This window comes from Pyrus communis, chromosome 13 (genome assembly GCF_041283825.1).
Source record: "Pyrus communis isolate YQ-2024b chromosome 13, ASM4128382v1, whole genome shotgun sequence".
Lineage (NCBI taxonomy): Eukaryota > Viridiplantae > Streptophyta > Magnoliopsida > Rosales > Rosaceae > Pyrus > Pyrus communis.
The window spans coordinates 16,566,103-16,586,977 of NC_142577.1; the positions used below are offsets into that span (position 1 = coordinate 16,566,103).

General features: G+C 36.8%; 2 protein-coding genes across 2 annotated transcripts; one reads left to right on the plus strand and one right to left on the minus strand.

Annotated features, from left to right (window-relative positions):
* The first annotated feature begins 4,305 nt into the window (after positions 1–4,305).
* Positions 4,306–7,258, plus strand: LOC137736429 (malate dehydrogenase). The gene is made up of 7 exons (XM_068475697.2): positions 4,306–4,836; positions 5,241–5,399; positions 5,517–5,692; positions 6,115–6,392; positions 6,476–6,611; positions 6,697–6,808; positions 6,903–7,258. The coding sequence occupies exons 1-7, from the start codon at positions 4,794–4,796 to the stop codon at positions 6,995–6,997; spliced, it is 999 nt and encodes a 332-aa protein (XP_068331798.2). The 5' UTR covers positions 4,306–4,793; the 3' UTR covers positions 6,998–7,258.
* A 10,779-nt stretch (positions 7,259–18,037) lies between these two features.
* On the minus strand, positions 18,038–20,531 carry LOC137738380 (transcription factor MYB30-like). Its single transcript, XM_068478016.2, has 3 exons — positions 20,325–20,531; positions 19,799–19,928; positions 18,038–18,985 (listed from the first exon to the last, which is right to left on the minus strand). Exons 1-3 carry the CDS (start codon positions 20,455–20,457, stop codon positions 18,460–18,462), a joined length of 789 nt encoding a protein of 262 aa, XP_068334117.1. The 5' UTR covers positions 20,458–20,531; the 3' UTR covers positions 18,038–18,459.
* Positions 20,532–20,875: the final 344 nt, after the last annotated feature.

Genomic DNA, 20,875 nt, shown 5'->3' on the forward strand with positions numbered 1-20,875 from the left:
AAAACGTAAAATAAAGTTTAAAACACTAAACTAGACTCAAAGAATGCAAAATTAAAGTTTAAAACACTAAGACAAACCAAAAACTCAAAATGCTTTAAAAAAACACAAACTAAAATGATTTCTAACTAAATTGACATTAAAGTAAAGGGGGATTTAAGTTTATACGAAATTAAATTAAATGAACAAATTAAAACAGAATGTAAATATGGAATTGATGAAATGGAATGAATGGATGATAGAATAGCTAAGGGGTTCATCTCCATACATGTTACACTTGCATAATAAAAAGATTTCCAATTGCATTTCAACAAATCATTAATTCTCAACGCCCCGGGTCAATTAGGTCCGCTTAAATTAACCGTCAAGTTTTCCTTAAGTTAATGAATTGGATGGGTTAGCGCAACGCAATTCACAACATTCTCCAAAAGTCCTTTACGTGAAAAGCACAATAAAGATACAATCAAAAATCATTAAGCATCATGAAAACTTTAAGTGTTGACGAGGCATTCGTTACTATGGAATACGCATGAAACTTATGCCAAGAATTCATTTAACGCGATTGTTTATAAGCAACCTCCACTACTTGTGAATATAAGTTCGTAACTATTAGGTGAAACTCACTTATACTCTAGCGTCATATTCATGCATGAAAATTAAGTGTACACTCTCAATAAACATACATAAATAAGTTATCAATCAAACGGTTAAACAAATTGAACCACAACTTATGAAACGCAATTAGAAGTAATCAAATCAAAATGCAAGCATAAACATTTATTTCGAATCACCCCCTAGCTAAAGGGGGTTTTAGTTCCTCATTACGTTGAAATCAAAGAAACACCTAAACATTCCAACAACTCAAACTTGAATTGTATGAACGTTTAGGCACTCTTCTCTTCCATTCCTTATACGTACAAAACAAAGAGAATTAAAATGAAACATTGAAATCAAAGAATCACCTAAACATTCCAACAACTCAAACTTGAATTGTATGAACGTTTAGGTCCTCTTCTCTTCCTCGTTGTTGTAGCACAAGGTCTAAGGTGAGGTTTGGGGGATTATGGAAATGTGGAATGGAGTGAGGAGTGATGGAAATGGAAAGATGGTTTTGGATTCTAAGGGGACTCACGGCAAAGAGAAGGAATGGAAGTGTTTGTGGTGTGTTGTGTATGAAATGAGATGATCTTGAATGAATGAATGCAAGGGTATTTATAGGAGTAGTGGAGGGAACATATGGTTGTTTGTTTAAGATGCAAGTGGCTAATTAATGATGGAAAAGTATGTGATTTAAAGGATGCAAAGTGAATGAATCATGAATCATTGTGGATGAAAGGTGGAAGTGCATGTGTTGATGACTAGGTTAGTGGGTGGAAATCTGAAAATGGCATATAGGAATGGGAGCTCACGGTTTGAATGTGTAAAGTGTGTGTGAATGCATGTGAAGATGCAATAAATAATGCATGTAGGGTTAGGAAATAATGAAGAAATGCATGTGAGATGTTTGGAAAGGAAATGGGAACCCACGGCAATGAAGTTGTTTTGTGTTGTGAATTATGATGAATGCATGTGAGTTAAAGAGGGAGAATGTGGTGAAATGATGAAGTAGGAAGGTGGAAATGCATGTGAGATGTTTGGAAAGGAATAAAGAATGAATGGTGGAAATGTGAGTGAATGATGTGCATGTGTGAGAATGCATGTGGAATTAAGAGGAGTATGGAAGTGAAATAAATGAATGATATGTTAAGTGATAAGTGAATGATATGTGGTGAGTGATAAGTGAATGGTTTGATAAGTGATAAATGAATTAGTTTAAAGGGCTAGGGTTTAAGTACATAGAATGGGCCTAAAATAGGTTGGTTTGTATGGCATAATGTGTTTGATTGGGCTAGAGCCATTGTTTTGTGTCTTCAAGTGCATACAAGGCCTTCAAATTCGTCCATCCTCTTGGCTCCATGGATAAGCTATCCAATCCATGCCCAAAAATGCTCCAAATGGCCTCAAAATGCACTTTCTTGCTCCCTAGGCCCTTAGAACCTGAAAACACACAAAAGAAGCATAAAGGACTAAAATAACGAGAGAAACATAACGTAAATGCACGAGAACAAGCCATTTAAGTCGCATGAATATGCTCCTATCAGGGATCAATTTTATTCCCCAAATATTGTGCAGAAGTACATATCTGAAATACCATTAATCACTCTCACCCTTACTCACACTATGCAAACAAAATATCGATAACTTAATCCATCTTCTTCCCATTATATCGCGTTTAAATTTATCCCAAAATTAAAAAAATAATCCAATAAATTTTAATTTTCAATACATGGGGTGCTATTAATTTTCATGATTATTCAAAAACTCAGACCAATCTTCCCAAAAATTAAAAATCCCCCAAAAAACTACGCATATTTTGATGATTCACTCTAGAAACGCAAAAGAAAGGAATTTTCTTCAAAATTTAAGCCGTCGTTCGTTCCTTGTTCTTCAAGATTCTAAAATAGTTAGCGACAAACAAAACCCAGTAATAATTTGGATTTGAAAGGCGGGAGACTCGAGAACTGGGGAGGCGACGATATCTCAAAGTCTGAAACTTTACCTGATGCAGTAGTCATGAATGAGATTGAATGCAGGAAGAGCAGCGCCAAAGGAGCGGAGAATGTTCTTGAAAAATAGAGGAACACCGAAAGCGATTATTTCATATGACAGGGTATTTATATGGGGAACTATTTGATGATCTTAGAGTTGTGATTGGGCCGCTTATCCGAAAAAAAAAAAATACATTTGGGACTTTAACGACCCAGTTGGTGACTTCGTCATGATATGTCTATCATTTTGGCCGAAAAGCTTTTGGTATTTTTCTTAGGCTCTGCCAAAAAAGCATTCAAACTGATCGAGTCAAGTGAACTAGAGTGGTTTCATGCGGTTTTTACACACAAATTAAGTAAGGTTTACTTTCATGCTTTAAGGCATAAACATGTTTCAAAGAATAAATGTTGAAAGAACATGTAACCAAAGATGACAACGAAAAAATAACGGGTCATTAGCAAATTTCGCAGGTTTAAAAAAAACCACAAGATGATTTAACTAGTCAACAGTACGTTAATTATTCGTAATACATAGACATTAATTTTTTAATGAATCTTGTGTCATGTTATCGAAATTTGAAATCTGACAACATAAGTATGTAACTTGAATTTTACTGGTTAATACAAACATGCTTTTCTCTTAACTAGTTAGCAATGAGTTTACTTGGTGTGAATTAAATAGCTAATGCCTAATTCAGTATTAATTTTTCATACGTGTTGCGCATGTAATTGAAATTCATAGTCTGACAAAATAAGTATGTGACGAGACATAAATCTAGCAAAAAGTAAAATTAATTATTATGCATATTTTTTATATTTTATAGGGAAGAAAATGTTTACTTTCTAAGAACCTCCTTTACTTGTAAGAGTACATCTTGGATCTGCTAATTATGTTATGGTAGGAGCTCCACTCATGACGACTTGGTTGAATTGGGAGAAGCTGTAAGTATTATTGCTGGTCAATCTATTGGACAATCGAGTACTCAACTAGCATTAAGAACTCAGAAAAGACTTGCACAAATCACGTTTTTTTTTTTTTTTTTTTTTTTTTTTTGGGGAAAAATGCTTCTTCACTTCTATTACAAACTAAAACATACACATAAGCAAACCCAAGGCCCAAACAACACACATAAAGAAGTAAAACATCGGCCCAAAAAACAAACTACAAAGGGCTAACCAGAAGTTGAAGCCCAAAAAGCACAAAAGACCACAAACACAAGAAAGTTCTACACCAGTCACCGCTAATTGCAAACGGACCAAGTCCTCGTCCACAACCAAGCATCGCCAGAGTAATTGCAGCATCACACCTCGATGAACGTCCCGAGCACAACCACAAAGTAAGTATAGCCAACAATCAGGATCAAGTTCGTGGCAACCCACGAACAACACTGCCAAAAAAGGCAGAGATAGTAAGAAGGTGATGGTGTTGAACACCTGAGCCGGTGGGAACACCGGAACTCTACACACCATCCCGAAGTACTGCAACAAATTGCGGTTTTGAAGCGGCTGTAGATCGGAGTAGAGTCGGCACTAGAGAAGGTGGGCAAAATGAAGACCCTCACCAAGACCCGGGGGGGGGGGGGGGGGAAGAAGCTCTCACAAAAGGAGAGAAAAGTTAACTCTACTCTTTTGTTTGGTTAATCATGTTTGGTACAAAATTAGTGGACATTGAGATTCAAACAATGGTTTAGGATTTAGGAATTAGGGATTGGGGCAAGGTGAGAAAGGAAATGAAAATGCAGGGGAGAAAGTTATTCTCACTCATCTATCCCATTGGCTTGTTGGTGTACTCTCTACCCACGTGGCAACTTCAGCTTAAACAAGACCCATTGGTTTATAAACTTTAAAAACTACGCAGGGATCATGACGATTGGTAGTTAGGACACACATCACGAGACCGAATCTAAACGGAATATCCCTCCTCCGCCTCTTCCGCATCACGCACCTTACCACCACGTCCTCTCCGAGTCACTGGCTTGACGCCGAAACATGCCGCCGTCAAAGCGTCCACTTAACTTCAAAACGCGGTCGTTTCGAGCTATCCCCTCTTAGCTATCGCATCTCCTTGGCAACATAAATTCCACGCATATATAAAGACCTCTTCCCTCCGCTTCCTTTACTCTCTCACTGTAGGCTCTTCTCATCTGCAAATCCACTTCGCTACCTCATATCGATCGATTCGTCTCCCTCCTCAGTTCTTCGGAATCCATGGCGAAAGAACCAGCTCGCGTCCTTGTCACTGGAGCCGCAGGTACTGTATGGAATCCATAATCTCACTGTTTCTTCGATTTTTAAGTTAGTCCTGGTCGATCTTCTAGATCTACGATCTTGTTCTTGCTTGTTAACTTGTAAGTTTATATGATTGATGCACCGTTTAGATCTGTACATGATTAATCTTATATATATATATATATATATATATATATATATATACACACGTATGTATATGTATGTATGTGTATATGTGGGGGGGGGGGTGTGTATGCATGTGCTAGGACTGAGAGTGAGAGGATCGACGAAGCAGTAATTAGATCGATGTTTTGAAATGATATGGAATGTGATTTGTTGAAGTGGCGATCCGATTTGGATGAGTTGTGAATTTGGATGATTTTCGAGTGAGGGATGTGTGAAATTGTTTATACTGTGGATTTGAAGGACAAATTGGATATGCGCTTGTGCCAATGATCGCAAGGGGAATCATGCTCGGAGTGGATCAGCCAGTGATTCTGCACTTGCTCGATATTCCACCAGCTGCTGAGGCTTTGAATGGTGTCAAGATGGAGTTGGTGGATGCCGCTTTCCCTCTGCTTAAAGGTAAATATTGAATAGAAATACTCGACTAATTTGTTATCTGTATATGGAACTGTGTTTTTATGTGTGTATGTTGTGGTGGAGTTTGATGTAATTGGTACTTGTTGTGTATTGTATCAGGTGTTGTTGCTACAACTGATGTTGTAGAGGCCTGCACTGGAGTCAACATCGCTGTGATGGTGGGTGGCTTCCCAAGGAAAGAAGGCATGGAAAGGAAAGACGTCATGACAAAGAACGTTTCCATCTACAAATCCCAAGCTTCTGCACTGGAAAAGCATGCCGCTCCCAACTGCAAGGTAAAAAAGTATTTAAATGTAACAAAAATTATTGGGTAGTTTGTTGATTTTATTAGGCATATGTTACTTGGTAATGATATGGATTTGTGCACGATTCAGATACACAACTCTATTTTCATGCAGATGGCTGATTTCGTCATTTTGTTTCAACGGTGTTATGCTATCTTCTCTGTTTTCTTATTTAAATTATGTAGCTGGTTCCACAGATGCAAGTTTAATAATATATTATGTTTTGCATAAGGGGTTTGATCAACCCCCTTGGAAACCAAATAGCTTTTTTTAGTTTTCAATCACCTTCATCATTTAGGATCGGATCTAATTGATTGCATAAGAATTTTTGCTTTTCTATACAACAAGAACACTTGTTGCAGTTAGAAACTCAAATTGAGTTGACATTACAATCTCCCTTTCCTATTTTGCAGGTTTTGGTTGTTGCTAATCCCGCAAACACCAATGCATTGATCTTGAAGGAATTTGCACCATCAATTCCTGAGAAAAACATCACTTGTCTGACTAGACTAGATCATAACAGGGCTTTGGGCCAGGTCTCAGAGAGATTGAATGTTCAAGTTTCCGATGTTAAGAATGTTATCATCTGGGGAAACCATTCATCATCTCAGTATCCTGATGTCAACCATGCAACTGTCAAGACACCATCTGGAGAGAAATGTGTCCGTGAGCTTGTTGCTGATGATGCATGGTACAAGATTTGATCTAGGTTTAAAACTCACTTTAGTCTTATTATTAGGTTTACTTACAGTGAAGCACTTGTTTTTTTTGAAGGTTGAATGGAGAATTCATTTCCACTGTTCAACAACGTGGTGCTGCAATCATCAAGGCCCGTAAGCTGTCAAGTGCATTATCTGCTGCAAGTTCTGCCTGTGATCACATTCGTGATTGGGTACTTGGAACCCCAGAGGTACCTATGGTTGTGTTTGATTTTCAGTTATAACATGTCATAGGGATCTATTATATGCTTATTATTTATTTGACCATACATTCAGGGCACTTGGGTTTCCATGGGTGTCTACTCAGACGGCTCGTACAATGTACCTTCGGGTCTCATTTTTTCATTCCCAGTCACTTGCCAAAATGGAGAGTGGAAGATTGTTCAAGGTAAGAGTCTGCAGTCTCTGCATTACTTGACAATTTAATTTGATTGTGACTATTCAGAGTTCTAATAATTTTTTTCTTGTTTACATTTGTATAGGACTCTCTATTGACGAGTTTTCGAGGAAGAAGTTGGATGCAACTGCAGATGAGCTTAGTGAGGAGAAAGCTTTGGCATACTCTTGCCTCTCTTAGATGCTCTCGTCCATTCCTTTGTGGGGTTGTAAGTTTGGCCTCCCTGCAATGTGTGAAAAACGGAAGTAGCTGAAGTTTTGAATAATGCCATTGTTAAGATAGAGAAATCTGTTAATGATGCATAAGCTGCTTTTGTGGGTCTTACAGTTGTTGAGCCCATTATTATATTCGGACGCTTTGACTGTTTTTTCTTTTTTAGTTGCATATTTGAACGTCAATGGAATCGAGACGTAAAATAATCCATATCTGCCTTGATTCTAATTTGTTGTCGCTTGTGGTTATGTTCATTTCCTAGACTTTCTTTGGTGTTCTTACAAGTGAATGGAGGACGGCAATAAGGACAGACAAACCTGGATTAGCCTTGTGTGTTTGTTTTGTTGTGTTTTGGCTTGTCTTTTCGAGATGTCCCTTCCTTCTTGTTGTTTTGCTGCAGCTCTCCTACTTCTCCATTTTTGTTGTATCATTTGTCTTAATTTACCGAAACGATAAACATCGGAACTACGAAGTTCGATGGAATCAAATTCAGCTTGGTATATACCATGTTTTTCTGAAGTAACTTCAGGCTTTACTGCAACCTAGTTACAAACTAATTTTCTTCTTGTGGTGGCAATAGTGTTTGCCTGTCGTTTGTGTTGTGTCGAAGAGTCATGTCTATGGACGCTAGGGGTCTGTTGTATTAGGGGTAATATTGTAAAGGACAAAACTTAATATTGTCAAGTTTTGTTATTTCAGTTGTATTTGTGTATTTGGTTAGTTAGGTGAGCCTTCAATATAAGTGTGTATCTTGTATATAAATATCTTAGTGTGTAATCTTATTGATTACGAAATGAAAATGCACTTTCCAATATGGTATACACCGCCATTGCCTAACAACCTTTACGATCCTCTTCGCTTCCTGCTCACCGACCTTTGAAAATTCTTCAAACCCTAGCCTGCAACAATGGCAGCTGCTCCCTCTCTCCTCTGTTTCTACTTCTCAAGTTCATCCTGAGCTCTCTTAAGTCACCAATCTGTGCCCTAATTCTTTTGCACCACCATTGATTTCTTCAGTCACGATCAACAACATTGGATCAATGGTTCCGATTAAGCTTACCACCACAAATTACCTCACCTGGAGTGCTTTATTTGCTACGATCTTCCACTGTTACAACATCATTGGAATCATCGACGGCTTTGTGACTGCTCATCCCAAATTTCTTCGCGATTCATTAGGAAATTGTACTTCAACACTTAATCTTGAATTTGTGATTTGGTATGAGAATGATCAAAACATTTTGATCCGGCTTAAACTCCACTCTCTTATTCTCTGATTACATGCATTGTTGGTGTTAATTCTGCTTGGGAACTCTAGTCTAAGCTTGAATCTAGACTGGCGACGGCTTCATAGTCTCACATTCACGAGCTTCGTTCTCGTCTTCGCAACATCACCAATGGCGAATCAACTGTTGTGATCTATCTCCAGCAAATCGAAAAAATTGTTGACGCTCTTGCCAACGCTGGTGCTCATGTTGATGATTCAAAACTTATCTCAGTTACCTTGCACAAATTGCCTACTAAATACGATTCTTTTGTTGGTGCAGTTCAATTCCGTCTCGGATCCACAAATCTTGATGAACTTCATGGTCATCTGCTCAGTAAGGAAGTTTAACTCAACAATCGCAAGAAATCCTCCTCGGCTCCAATTTAAGCCTTACATTCATCTGCTGGTATTCTCCCTATACCAACAGATTCTCCAAATTCTCAGGCCTATGTTGCTTAGAATGCATCCTATTTCAACTCCAATCAAGGCCGTGGTGTGGATTGCAAATTCTCAAACCTTAGAAATTCACATAATCATTGAATTTCCACAATTTCAGGAATAACAACAATAATCAGAGGAATATCTCTCGCAACAATAATCAAAGGTACAATAATCATGGTTTAATATCTAATTTCAACTACTCTGGTAGAAGAAATCCATGTCAAATTTGTCGGCAGTATGATCATGTGGCTATTGACTGTCCTTATCGCATGAATCCTATGCCAGCAAGAATTCTCAGTCTGCTTCCTGTGCTACAACATCATCCACTGCTCCATCTTGGATTCTTGACTCTAGTGCGAGTTCTCACATGACCAACTCATATGCTCATTTGCAGAATCCTGAGTGTTATAGTGGTCCTGAGCAAGTGTACATTGGAGATGGCAAAGGTTTGCCCATTCTTCACTCTAGTTCTTCTACTATTCCTACTTCTACACATGGTTTTAATCTTAAGAATGTTTTACATGTTCCTGCATTAAATGTTTTAATCTTAAGAATGTTTTACATGTTCTTGCATTAAAACAAGATTTGCTCTCTGCAAACGAATTCATTCTTGACAATTGGTGCTCAATTCTCTTATATCCTTTTCATTTTACTGTGAATGATCTTTCTTCGGAGAAGATGCTTTTTAAAGGCTCTGTGAAAGATGGCTTTTATCCATTTCACACATCTTCCTCCATTGCTGGTACTCAACATGCTCTTGCTACAACATCTAAAACCTCTCAAGATGTATGGCATCAACGTTTAAGCCATCATTCCTTCAAAATCTTAAATAAAATTGTATCTCAATCATGTATTTATGTTTCTAATAGATTGAATAAGTCCCTTGTGTTCAAGTTGTGCTTTGGAAAAATGTTCCAAATTGTCTTTCACTTTAGTACCTTGTAATACAAGCAAACCATTAGAGCTAGTGCACACTAATGTTTGGGGACTAGCACTCTTATTCTCTGTAAATGGTTTCAGATATTACATAATATGTGTGGATGATTACACCATGTACTGTTTGTTTTTTTCCTCTTCAATACAAGTCTAATGTGCTTCATACTTTTATTACATTCAAGTCAATGGTTGAAAATCTATTAAATGCCAAGATTGTTGCTCTTCGATCTGACTCTGATGGAGAATTTATTAGCACTAAGTTCTCTCAATTCTTGAAATATCATGGCATATCTCATCAACTCAGTTGTCCTCGTACTCCAGAACAGAATGGTTGTGCTGAAAGGAAACACCGACATCTGGTAGGAACTGCAAAAACTCTCCTTACAACTTCTAAGGTTCCTCATGAATACTAGGTAGATGCTTTCTTAACAGTTGTTTATTTGATCAATCGCATGCCTACTACTATAAAATGTTCTCTTTGGGAATCTTTCTTTCACAGATCACCAGATTATTCCACACTAAGGGTTTTTTCCTACAGATATTTTCCTTGGGTAACGCCACATGTCACTTCCAAGCTTGATCCCAAGAGTCAATCTTGTGTGTTTTTGAGATACAGTCTGCAACACAAAGGTTACAAATGCTTGGATTTCACTATAAGGAAAATCTATCTCTCAAGACATGTTATATTTGATGAGGTTTATTTCCCATTTCATCACATACAACTCATTTCAGCATCCTCCACAGTTACACAAGTTCAATCCTCCATGAATTCCATTTCTACATCCCTAACTTTCAATACCTTTTCCCCTGCACCAATGCATCCAAATCCTGCACTCACTTCTGTCTCTATATCCCTTCTACTTATCTCTAAGCCTCAAAACACCCTCAATGAAGACAAGCTATGCATGAGGAATTGAATGTTCTTCTCAGTACTAGTACTTGGTCCTTGGTTCCATACACATCTTCAAAGAATTTGGTGGGGTGCAAATAAGTATTCAAGATAAAAAGAAAGTCTGATGGCTCTATAGACAGTTACAAAGTTAGATTGGTTACAAAAGTTCCATCAACAACAAGGCTTGGACTACACAAAAACCTTCAGTCCAGTTGCCAAATTAGTTACAATCAGGTTACTTTTTACTATGGCAGCAAAGTTCAATTGGTTTTTGAATCAATTAGATATAAGCAATGATTTCTGCATGGTAATATCTCAGAATCTGTGTTCATGGTCCAACCTCTTGGTTTTAAGGAACCTACTAAACTTAATCATATGTGTAAACTACATAAGTCCTTATAAGGCTTAAAATAAGCTCCTCGAGCTTGGTATGAAAAGTTGCACAAAGCTTTATCTTTTCTTGGTTTTACTGGTTCACAGAATGATCACTCTTTATTTTTCAAAAAGTCTCTTGCCTTAGTGTTTGTTTTGGTCTATGTGGATAACATTCTTGTCACTGGTCCAAATTCTCAAGCCTGCAAGGATACTATATCTTAACTCGGTGCACTTTTTTCTATCAAGGATTTGGGTCCTCTCCATTATTTCCTTGGCATTGAAGTAAAAAGGTCTTCTTCTAGGATATTCATTTCCCAAATGAAATATATCTTGGATCTTTTCAAGAAAGCACGCATGGATGGTGCAAAACCATGTGCTACCCTTTTCAACAATTCTTCTCTATATCACAACTCTCCCTTTCTGCAGGATCCTACATAATACAGGTCTCTAGTTAGTGGTTTGTAGTACTTAACTTGGTCTAGGCCAAACTTATCATTTACAGTTAATTTGGTTTGTCAATTCATGCAACAACCTAGAGAATCACACTTTCAGGCAATTAAAAGGATTCTCAAGTACCTCAAGGGCACTCTTGATCTTGGTCTTTGGTTTCCCAAGTGTTCAAAGCCTCTCAACATCAATGCTTTCTCCGATGCAGATTAGGCAGGTTGTCATACGAATAGAAGATCCACTTGAGGTTTTTTGTATATTTTTGGGAGACTCTATCATTAGCTAAAGTGCCAAGAAACAACCAACAATGGCACGCTCATCTACTAAAGTTGAGTATAGGTTTTTAGCTAACATTTATGCTAAAATTACTTAGATTTGCAAGTTTTTAACTGATGTTGGGTTAATTCTGCCTTGTCTTCCCAAGCTTTGGTGTGATAACATATCTGCTAACTCCTTAGCAAAGAACCCAATTTTTCATGCCTGGACCAAACATGTGGAAATCGGTTACCACTACATTTGAGAGAAAGTTCTTTCTAAGGAAGTCTTTGTTCATTTTGTCTGCACTCAAAATCAAACTGCAAACATTTTTACTAAAGCTCTGTCGAAAGCCAGATTTCTTCTTCTAAGAGACAAACTTTCACTCAAACTACCTCAGTTTAGTTTGAGAGAGGATATTAGGGGTAATATTGTAAATAACAAAATATAACAATGTTAAGTTCTGTTATTTCAGTTGTATTTGTGTATTTGGTTAGTTAGGTGAGCTGTCAATACAAGTGTTCTAGTACCTTGTGTATAAATACCTCAGTGTGTAATGTTATTGATTAAGAAGTGAAAATACACTTTTCAATATGTTGCTTGTGGGAGACTAGATCTATTAAAGTCGCAGCCCTGACCACATATACCTCTGCTTTTTCCTTCCATCTCCATCTCCATTATCATCTGCAATTAGTTAAGGTCGAATTGGACTATATCATTGGTATCAGCCAATTCGGTCCTGGTTTTCATGGAGTTTATATATCAAGCAATTGACTCTGAATTGCTTGACAAACCAGAGTTGTTACATAGATTTATATATCAAGCAGTTGACTTTGAATTGCAATTATGCATACAAATCTTTGGACCTGAGACATAGTAGTTGTCAGATGGGTAGGTCGGTGATTTTATCACATATATCATGTCCTAGGGCTAGAGAGATGCTATGTTCAGGTGATCCCCTTATTCATAGTGCATGTAAATGTGCAACAAAGTAGAATACTCTACAACATGATCAAGGAATCTTCCGAGGTATTAAACATGATCGAGAATATATTTGTGACAGCTTAAGGGTAGTATCATATATGTATAAAAGAATTACATTGGGGTTTGACATAGACGATCCATTTGCTAACAATGACATTGAGAGTATTGTGTGGAGAGAGATCGTTTTACATCATAAGTTGCAATTGAATAGATTCTCCTCATACATTATGTATGGACTTGGGGACTATGGTATTTGGCTAGATATCCACTCATAATCTGTGAAGCCTTGAAGAGTCAAATAAGCTCTTCACAATAAGGTGGATTAAAAGGTTGGGTTTTAGTCTGCCAAAACAATCAAGAGTTTTGCATCGTCTCACGTGCTCGTCGATTAGAATCTAATGATTGCACACCCTACTTTTTGTGTGAGATGACTAACAAAGCGTTGGGATGATTAATATTATTAATCATACGGAGCAACAAGAAGTCACAAAATAATTATTAAAAGTTGAATTAATTATCATAGCGGTTTCAAGTCTAGATTGGCTATGATATGATTTTGAGTTGATCCGAGTCCATTATTAGTTTATCTCAAGTTGATTCCTTATCAACTGCAATCTTTGACCTCTCATTCTCGTCACAAGTTATACCCAAGTTCTATGGTCCTTTATGAAGTGCTAGAAAGAATTGGCGAGGCGGCATGTAAATTGAAATTGCAGAAATGGTACCAAAATTCACCCTGTATTTCATGTCAGCCGTATGAAGAAACATATGAAATTTTTTTTAGGAAATTCGTTAGAAATTCCAATTGAAATTGAAGGATTGGCAAGGCGGCATATAAATTGAAATTGCTTTTACAAAATTTGTTAGAAATTCCTGTTGGCAATTAACTTAGTGGTGAGTTGTATAAGAGCACTAGCTCCAAAGAAAATTGTGACATCCCACATCGTCCAGGGGAGTGATTCTAAAATGTATATTCTCATCCCTACCTAGCACGAGACATTTTGGAAGCTCACTGGCTTCGGGTTCCGTAGGAACTCTGAAGTTAAGCGAGTAGCACGCGAGACCACTTCTAGGATGGGTGACCCATTGGGAAGTTCTCGTGTGAGTTCCTAGAAACAAAACCGTGAAGGTGTGCTGGGGGCCCAAAGCAGACAATATCGTGCTACAGTGGAGTCAGGTCAGGTAAGTGGTCCCACCTAGGTCGGGATGTGACAATTTGGTATCAGAGCCAGGCCCTGGCCGCGTGTGTGCCGAAGTGGACGTCGGGCCACTAAGGGGGGTGGATTGTGACATCCCACATCGCCCAGGGGAGTGATCCTTAAATTTATATATTCTCATCCCTACCCAGCACGAGGCCTTTTGGGAGCTCACTGGCTTCGGGTTCTGTAGGAACTCCGAAGTTAAGCAAGTAGCGCGCGAGAGCACTCCCAGGATGGGTGACCCATTGAGAAGTTCTCGTGTGAATTCCCAAAAACAAAACCGTGACGGTGTGCTAGGGCCCAAAGCGGACAATATCGTGCTACGGTGGAGTCGGGCCCAGAAAGTGGTCCCGCCCGGATGGGATGTGACAAAATTGTAACGGTCATTTTGATAAAATATTATAATACAAAAATAGTGGAGCTGTAATCCTTCCTTCTTCCGTCCATCTCCATATCCATTTCTACTATCATCTGCAATTGATTAAGGTCGAATAGGACCTTATCGGATACGACCACTGGTAAGCGTATCCTGAAGCTTAGTAAATATGTCAAGAAGGTTTCGACATGAACAACATTATCCTCAACTCGGTTTGGTGATGTTTGTGAGTCGTGTTATTGTACGTGTCCAAAACTACGATGCCATTCCTTTGGATCGACTTTGGGCTTTTTATGCGCAATTTAGGTGGAATCGAATATCCTAACTGTGTTTCATAAGGAAGAACTAAGTAGCGGGACAACATACTACATTGTTTTGATGCAAGGAAAAGGCTTTAAATAGTTGTGTCACTTAGTCCATGTTTGGGTAAGCGATATGCAAATACCAATGAATTTAGACTAAATATAGTTAGAAATGAACTGCATAAGATTAGATGGAGGAGTTTTGAAATGCATTGCAAAGACATAAACAAAGATTTACAAATGACTCATTTCAACCTTGATGCATTATATCCACTTATTTCAAATCCCTCCAAGTTTTTGCACTTCCCTTTTAACTATATTTAGCATAAATCCCTTGATATTTGCAAGTCATCCCTTTTCTTATGTCTGAGTTTTTCTACGGCAGGTACATTGACCTATTCAATGTGATCGAACACCTACAAGTATCTTGTTAATTAAGTTTTGCAGTCATCTATTTTCTTAGGATACATTGACTTATTGAATACGAACACTTGACTTATTGAATATGAAGACATAAAAGTATCATCTTCATAGTTTCAATTGAGTGGAATAGCTCCAATTGAAAGGTCTACTACAAAATTGAGTTGCTCTAAGGTCCTTCATAGTCGTTCAAGTGAATTTGAATCCTATAACATAATTGCTACATTGTGAGTTTAACAGAGGCGAGTCTCTAGTCATCTAATATTTGTCCTACTATCGGTTATTCACTTTTTTTCCTTCCCAAAAAAGTGGGTAATTTATTGTTGTATAGGAATCAAAATGACTTAAGAATTACTCAAATTTTTTGACCCACTGAAGTCAATCTCAATTTTCCAACCTATTAGGGATGACCTAAATACTCCATTTAATAAGTAATTGGTAAGTGTTCACACTTAATATATTAGTGTACTGTGAGAAAACTGCTTATATCTACCATAACTCTCTAAGGATCATAACTCAAATGCATCATCAAATTTTATATTGATCGGTAGTTGTCTACTAAACGCACTACAAGAAAAAGAGCAAATAATCACAAAGTAAGCGTGGCTGTTGCTAAAGTAGTTATTCCTATAAACGTGACGTCACACTTTTTGACATTTTAACATGTTTTAGCTAGCTACGCCAACAATAATCACACTTGCTCTGTGGTTGTTGCCATTTTTTTCTGGCATTGGAGGTAAAGAAAATTCAATAGTCAGCAGCTGATAACTCATTTCAAAAGCCAAATCAAATTTGTCGTTCTAGTTTGTGTGTCGACATCCTATAGCCAATATAGATTGTACCACACAATGTATATGTAGTGACTGAGCCTTCCTCCCCTAGTTAAATCACACATTTCCGTTATCGTTCGTGCATGTGACATTGATCATTAAATATCTTTTCAGTTTATTTGTGCGTTCAGTGAAAAGCAGCAATCAAGACTAACAGATTTGTGGATGACTGGAAAGTCATTGGTGATTACCTTTTCGAAAAAGAAAATTGACTGGAGACTAATTAGTAAAAAAACAAACAACTAAGGACCACGAATGAAATGGATATTTTGATTCCACTTTTTAATTAATAGCCTAATTAAACAAAGAACAAAGACCATAAATAAGCTTTTAAGTCGTTGGCCCCTTTATTGTTTCACTCACTCCTACTTTAACAAGCGCATCAAATCTTCTTGGAAATTGAGGTTGTGAAACACTCATTTTTTTCCCTCTAGTTTCAACAACTTAGACCATCTTTAAAAGAGATATTAAATATAATATGCTAAAATTTTAGTTGATGGTTGATATGACAAATTGAATACAAATGCTAAATTCTCTTCTTTTCCAATAGATGTGTCAAATATTTATTTTATTATTTTATTTGGCCTAGAATTACATTAACTATGAAAAAAATATCAAAATTAGTTTTAGTTTTTATTCTATTGGTTGTTAATGGGACCCATGCATTAAAAATTAAATTAAATATATTTGACTCATTATTTGTTTGCTGTTAAAAAAGGTAATTAGAAAGAAAGAAGTGAAATGACTCACATGCCACATCATATATGGCATATCTATTGGAGAACACTAAATGTCTTTTAGGTACCGTATGGTACGTGGGACGGGATGGAACAGAGTGGGACAAGGCGTTCCGTCCCACGTTTGGTGCGCCTAAAACGGGTGGAACGAGCTGTTCCATGGGACGAGTTTTGGGTGAATTTTCGTTCTACCTCACCCCCCTGGAACAACTTGTTCCACATCCGTGGAACACAAAATTATAACCTTTTCGTCTCCTTCTTCTTCCTCCTTGTTTCCATCCGAGGGCATCTTTGCTCCCACTCCGTTCCATTCCGTTCTGTCCCGTCCCGTCCCGTCCCATTCCGTTCCGTCCCGTCCCGTCTGCATACCAAACGATACCTTAATTCTATTTGGCATATTTGACATCTCCTTTGGAGATGGTCTTAAAGTCTATATGTCATTGTTAATAAAAAAAAAAGGTAATGCTAGAGAGACTAAATTTACAGACAAAATTAACAAAATAATGATGTGTCACTAATAGATTTGTGCACATTTATCAATACTTAAGTAATAAACCAATAAGCAACTTTCATGTCATTTAGTTTCCAAACTTTTGTTTACAAATTTAGTCTCTCTAGTATTACCCTAATATAAAAAAGGGGTAACTTCATCAATCATGGATTGAGAAGTTGTGGAAAATGTGGGCGTTGACAATGTTATTTACACTCGGACACGGGAGTTTGTAAAGTTATGAGAAAAATACATGAATAGAACTCTCTTTTGGACTATGAAATGGTGAACAAGATATAGGAACTTGCTCCGTTTTCCTAATATCAATTTAAAATGTATAAACCGTCTACAAAAAAGAAAGAACAAAAAAAATTACGAGCATTACTCGAGAAAATATTCAACCAACTCTTGGTACTTTTTATCTCGATATTCGATCGTTTTATTTCTCTTTTCCTGCAGACACATATTACATGATGCTAGACACTTATTTAGATATTTTTTTTCTCGAGTTGATTTAGATACGCCCAAGTGGAAATAGCATTTCAAAAACTTGGAGGTCGAACAAGAAGAAAATTAGCTAGTAGTTTAATAATAATATTGCTTTGCTACTTGTTATACTTTTGGTTCTTATGTTCTGTATGAATCACCGTTTTATCTAGTGTACATATGCTTGAGCTAACAAAATTTGTGTACTTATTTGACTTCTTGTTCAAGCATTGTCTTGTATGTAATCATATTGTCGACATGAGTATTAGTTAGTGGTGAGTATTTGAAATCGAAATAGCCTTTTGATAAACCTCCATTCATCTTTTTAATACTCTTGTATTGATATTATTGTGTTGATTGTTAGAACTATGTTTTCTTTTTCTTTGGATACAATTGTTAGAAGTTCTAACTTAGAACTATGTTGTTATAAGCTTTTTATTTTATTTTATATTTTTACTAGAACAATTTAATTTTGGTTTTACTGTATATCCTTTTTTAACACGTATTATGTAACTGAATTACTGCAAAATGGAATACACACACACATACATATTAAATTTACATACATTAGAACAATGAGTTTTTATTTTGGTGTAAAAAAAAAAGTCCAGTTACATCGTTTTCGTCACAATCATTATTGTTACACATAAACTTTGGACAAATAAGAACCTGCTAAGGAGGATTATATATCAACAAAGTCTCTGAAATATAAATATTAATGCAGCTACATCATTTCCGTCATCATCAATTTCTTTATCCACCTTCTTTCTCTTTTTTATATAATGCACAAGGTGGTAGTCTAACTATTGGACACACGAGGACATAGTTTCCACGCCCCGCGCCACCCCCCCCCCCCCCCCCCCCCCCCCCCCCAATTGAAATTTCTGTTCAGACCAGAATTTGTTAACGGTCAAGTACAAGATAAAAAATTAACATTTCTCACCGCCAATTAAAATTTCCTCCTAAACTCCAAAGAGAGGAAATAGTAGAACTCAAAATTCTGGTGTTCCCCCATGACCAGTTCTAACGAAAAGATCATACCAAAATTCCATGCCATCATCCAAGTTTAGACCAAAAGTAAAACCCAATTCCTCCGAATCGTTGGCGGTGATCGGAAACTCGGATATTGTTTCATCATTTTCGGCCTTTGGAAATAGTAATGGGGTGCTGGAATTGTTAGCTGAGAGTGCCTCTGACCAGAAGCTGTCATCGATTTCAGGGAAGGTTTCCCACGGCTCCATGTTTTCACCTTTGACGACGATCGTATCCTGATCGCTGCTCAATGCACCTGAGACTTCTGTGACTGAGGAGGAAACATCACTAGAAGATGGCTGTGGATAATTCATATTTTCAGGTTGATCAGTAGACTGGCTTGTGACAATGAAAGTACAATTACTACTACTTGCTGGCGATGTTATTGTAGTATGGTCTTTGAGTCTTTTTTTCAAGTGGGTGTGCCATACATTTTTTATTTCGTTATCGGTTCGTCCTGGTAATCTTGCTGCAATTGCTGACCACCTGAACACGAAAGAAATGAATTAAATTAAGCATTTGCAAGATAGTTTAACTATTGTTAAGCAAGTACGTATAAAATTAGAAAAATAACTATAATAAACATATATTGATATTTGGTTTGGAGAAATGATCATTGTTCAGTAACGTAGACATATTAATTATATGTTGATGACACAACGTTAACATAATAACAATACAACAATAATATAATGACAACATAATAAACACTAATTATTCTGTAATGCAATTTCAAAAAAAAAAAAAATATATATATATATATATATATATATATATTGTAACTAATTGCCCTAAAATTTTAAGCTTAAATTTGAATTTTGACTGCAACTTTATGAGATGTGCCTGCATAGCAATTAAAGACAAAAATCTAAAACACGTATTATTTATCAAATGCATGGTTGGTTGTGATTTACAATTAAATTACAAGTCTATTGTGGTGGCTTCCAATAGAGAATCTTTTGATCAGCTCCCACTTGCTATTCTTTGACAGAAAATCAGTGTCTTTGATTTGTGTGTTCGAGAAACGATCCTGACTCTGGTTATTTTATTTTTTGTTTATAAGGGAGGCTAAGGAGAGGAGGAATTTGTGCTAGCTTCCACCTTATACCTTGAGTACATGTGTAAATGCTTTTCTTTGTTGTAACAACAAGCCTTGTTGAGTATGCTGTTGATAGTTGGCAGCAGGGTAAACGGCTATATATATATCTTGGTCAATGGTAAAACATGCATGTTTTGAATTTATAGCTTACAAATTAAAAGTTGAATGAAAATTAGAAGTTGGTGCTTTGATATATGTACCTGTTACCCAGCATATCATGCAACTTAATGATAGCTTCCTCTTCTTCTCTTGTAAAGTTTCCTCTCTTAGTATCCGGCCTCAAATAGTTTATCCACCGGAGTCTGCAACTCTTCCCACATCTCAACAAACCTATTTCAAGAATAAAAAAACAAGTGAAAAAGATGAGTACAAAGCTCAAAGCAAGTAGCAACTGGAATTTAGCAGGTATTAAGAATTTTGCAGTTGTTATTAATTCAACATGAAACATGCATAAATTGTATGTAACTTTTTATACCATCTATATTCTACACTAAATTCATCTATAACTTCAATGAGCGGAATTCAAAGTTGGGTGCAAATAGGAGAACATACTTCTATAGGTAACTTAGCTCAGGTCTGCAAATGGTATGTAAATGTATAACGTTGTATATAGAACTGTAAATTTGTCATCATGCAATGCAAAGATGATTATCTTGGTTAAAGAACCGAGTTTTGTGGCCTATAAATCTTGAGAGAAAAAACCCAGATGAGGTAACTTGTAATTACCAGCTTGCTTTGGAAGGGCACGCCAATTTCCATGACCATATTTTTGGATAAAGGATGTAAGAATTTGATCTTCTTCAGAAGTCCATGGCCCCTTCTTCAGTCCCATCTTCTCACAGCAAGGAGCTCTCCCCATCTCTCTCTCTCTCGCTCTCTCTCTCTCTCTCTCTCTCTCTCTCTCAGAATAATACAGTATTACTTTGAATTTGAGAGCTCAATATTTCTGAGGCATTGGCCTGGCTATTTATCTTAAGATCCAGTGTACAAAAAAAGGATATTTGAAAGGACCAAGAAAAATAAATTAAAAAGACTGGAAAGTTCCACGAAGTGACATGTATTATAGTGTAGGAAACACAGCCGGTTAGACTAAGTATCATAATACAATTAGTTGAATTTTTTATTTTTTATTTCTAACCAATTATAATATTAAACTTGATGTACAAGGTGATGTTCCTGGCACATTAAAAAAAATTCTCCCAGGCAGAGCTAAAAATCTATCAATCAAAATAGGGTAGTGTCATCTCCATGCACATTTTTAATTCTCAATTTTCCAT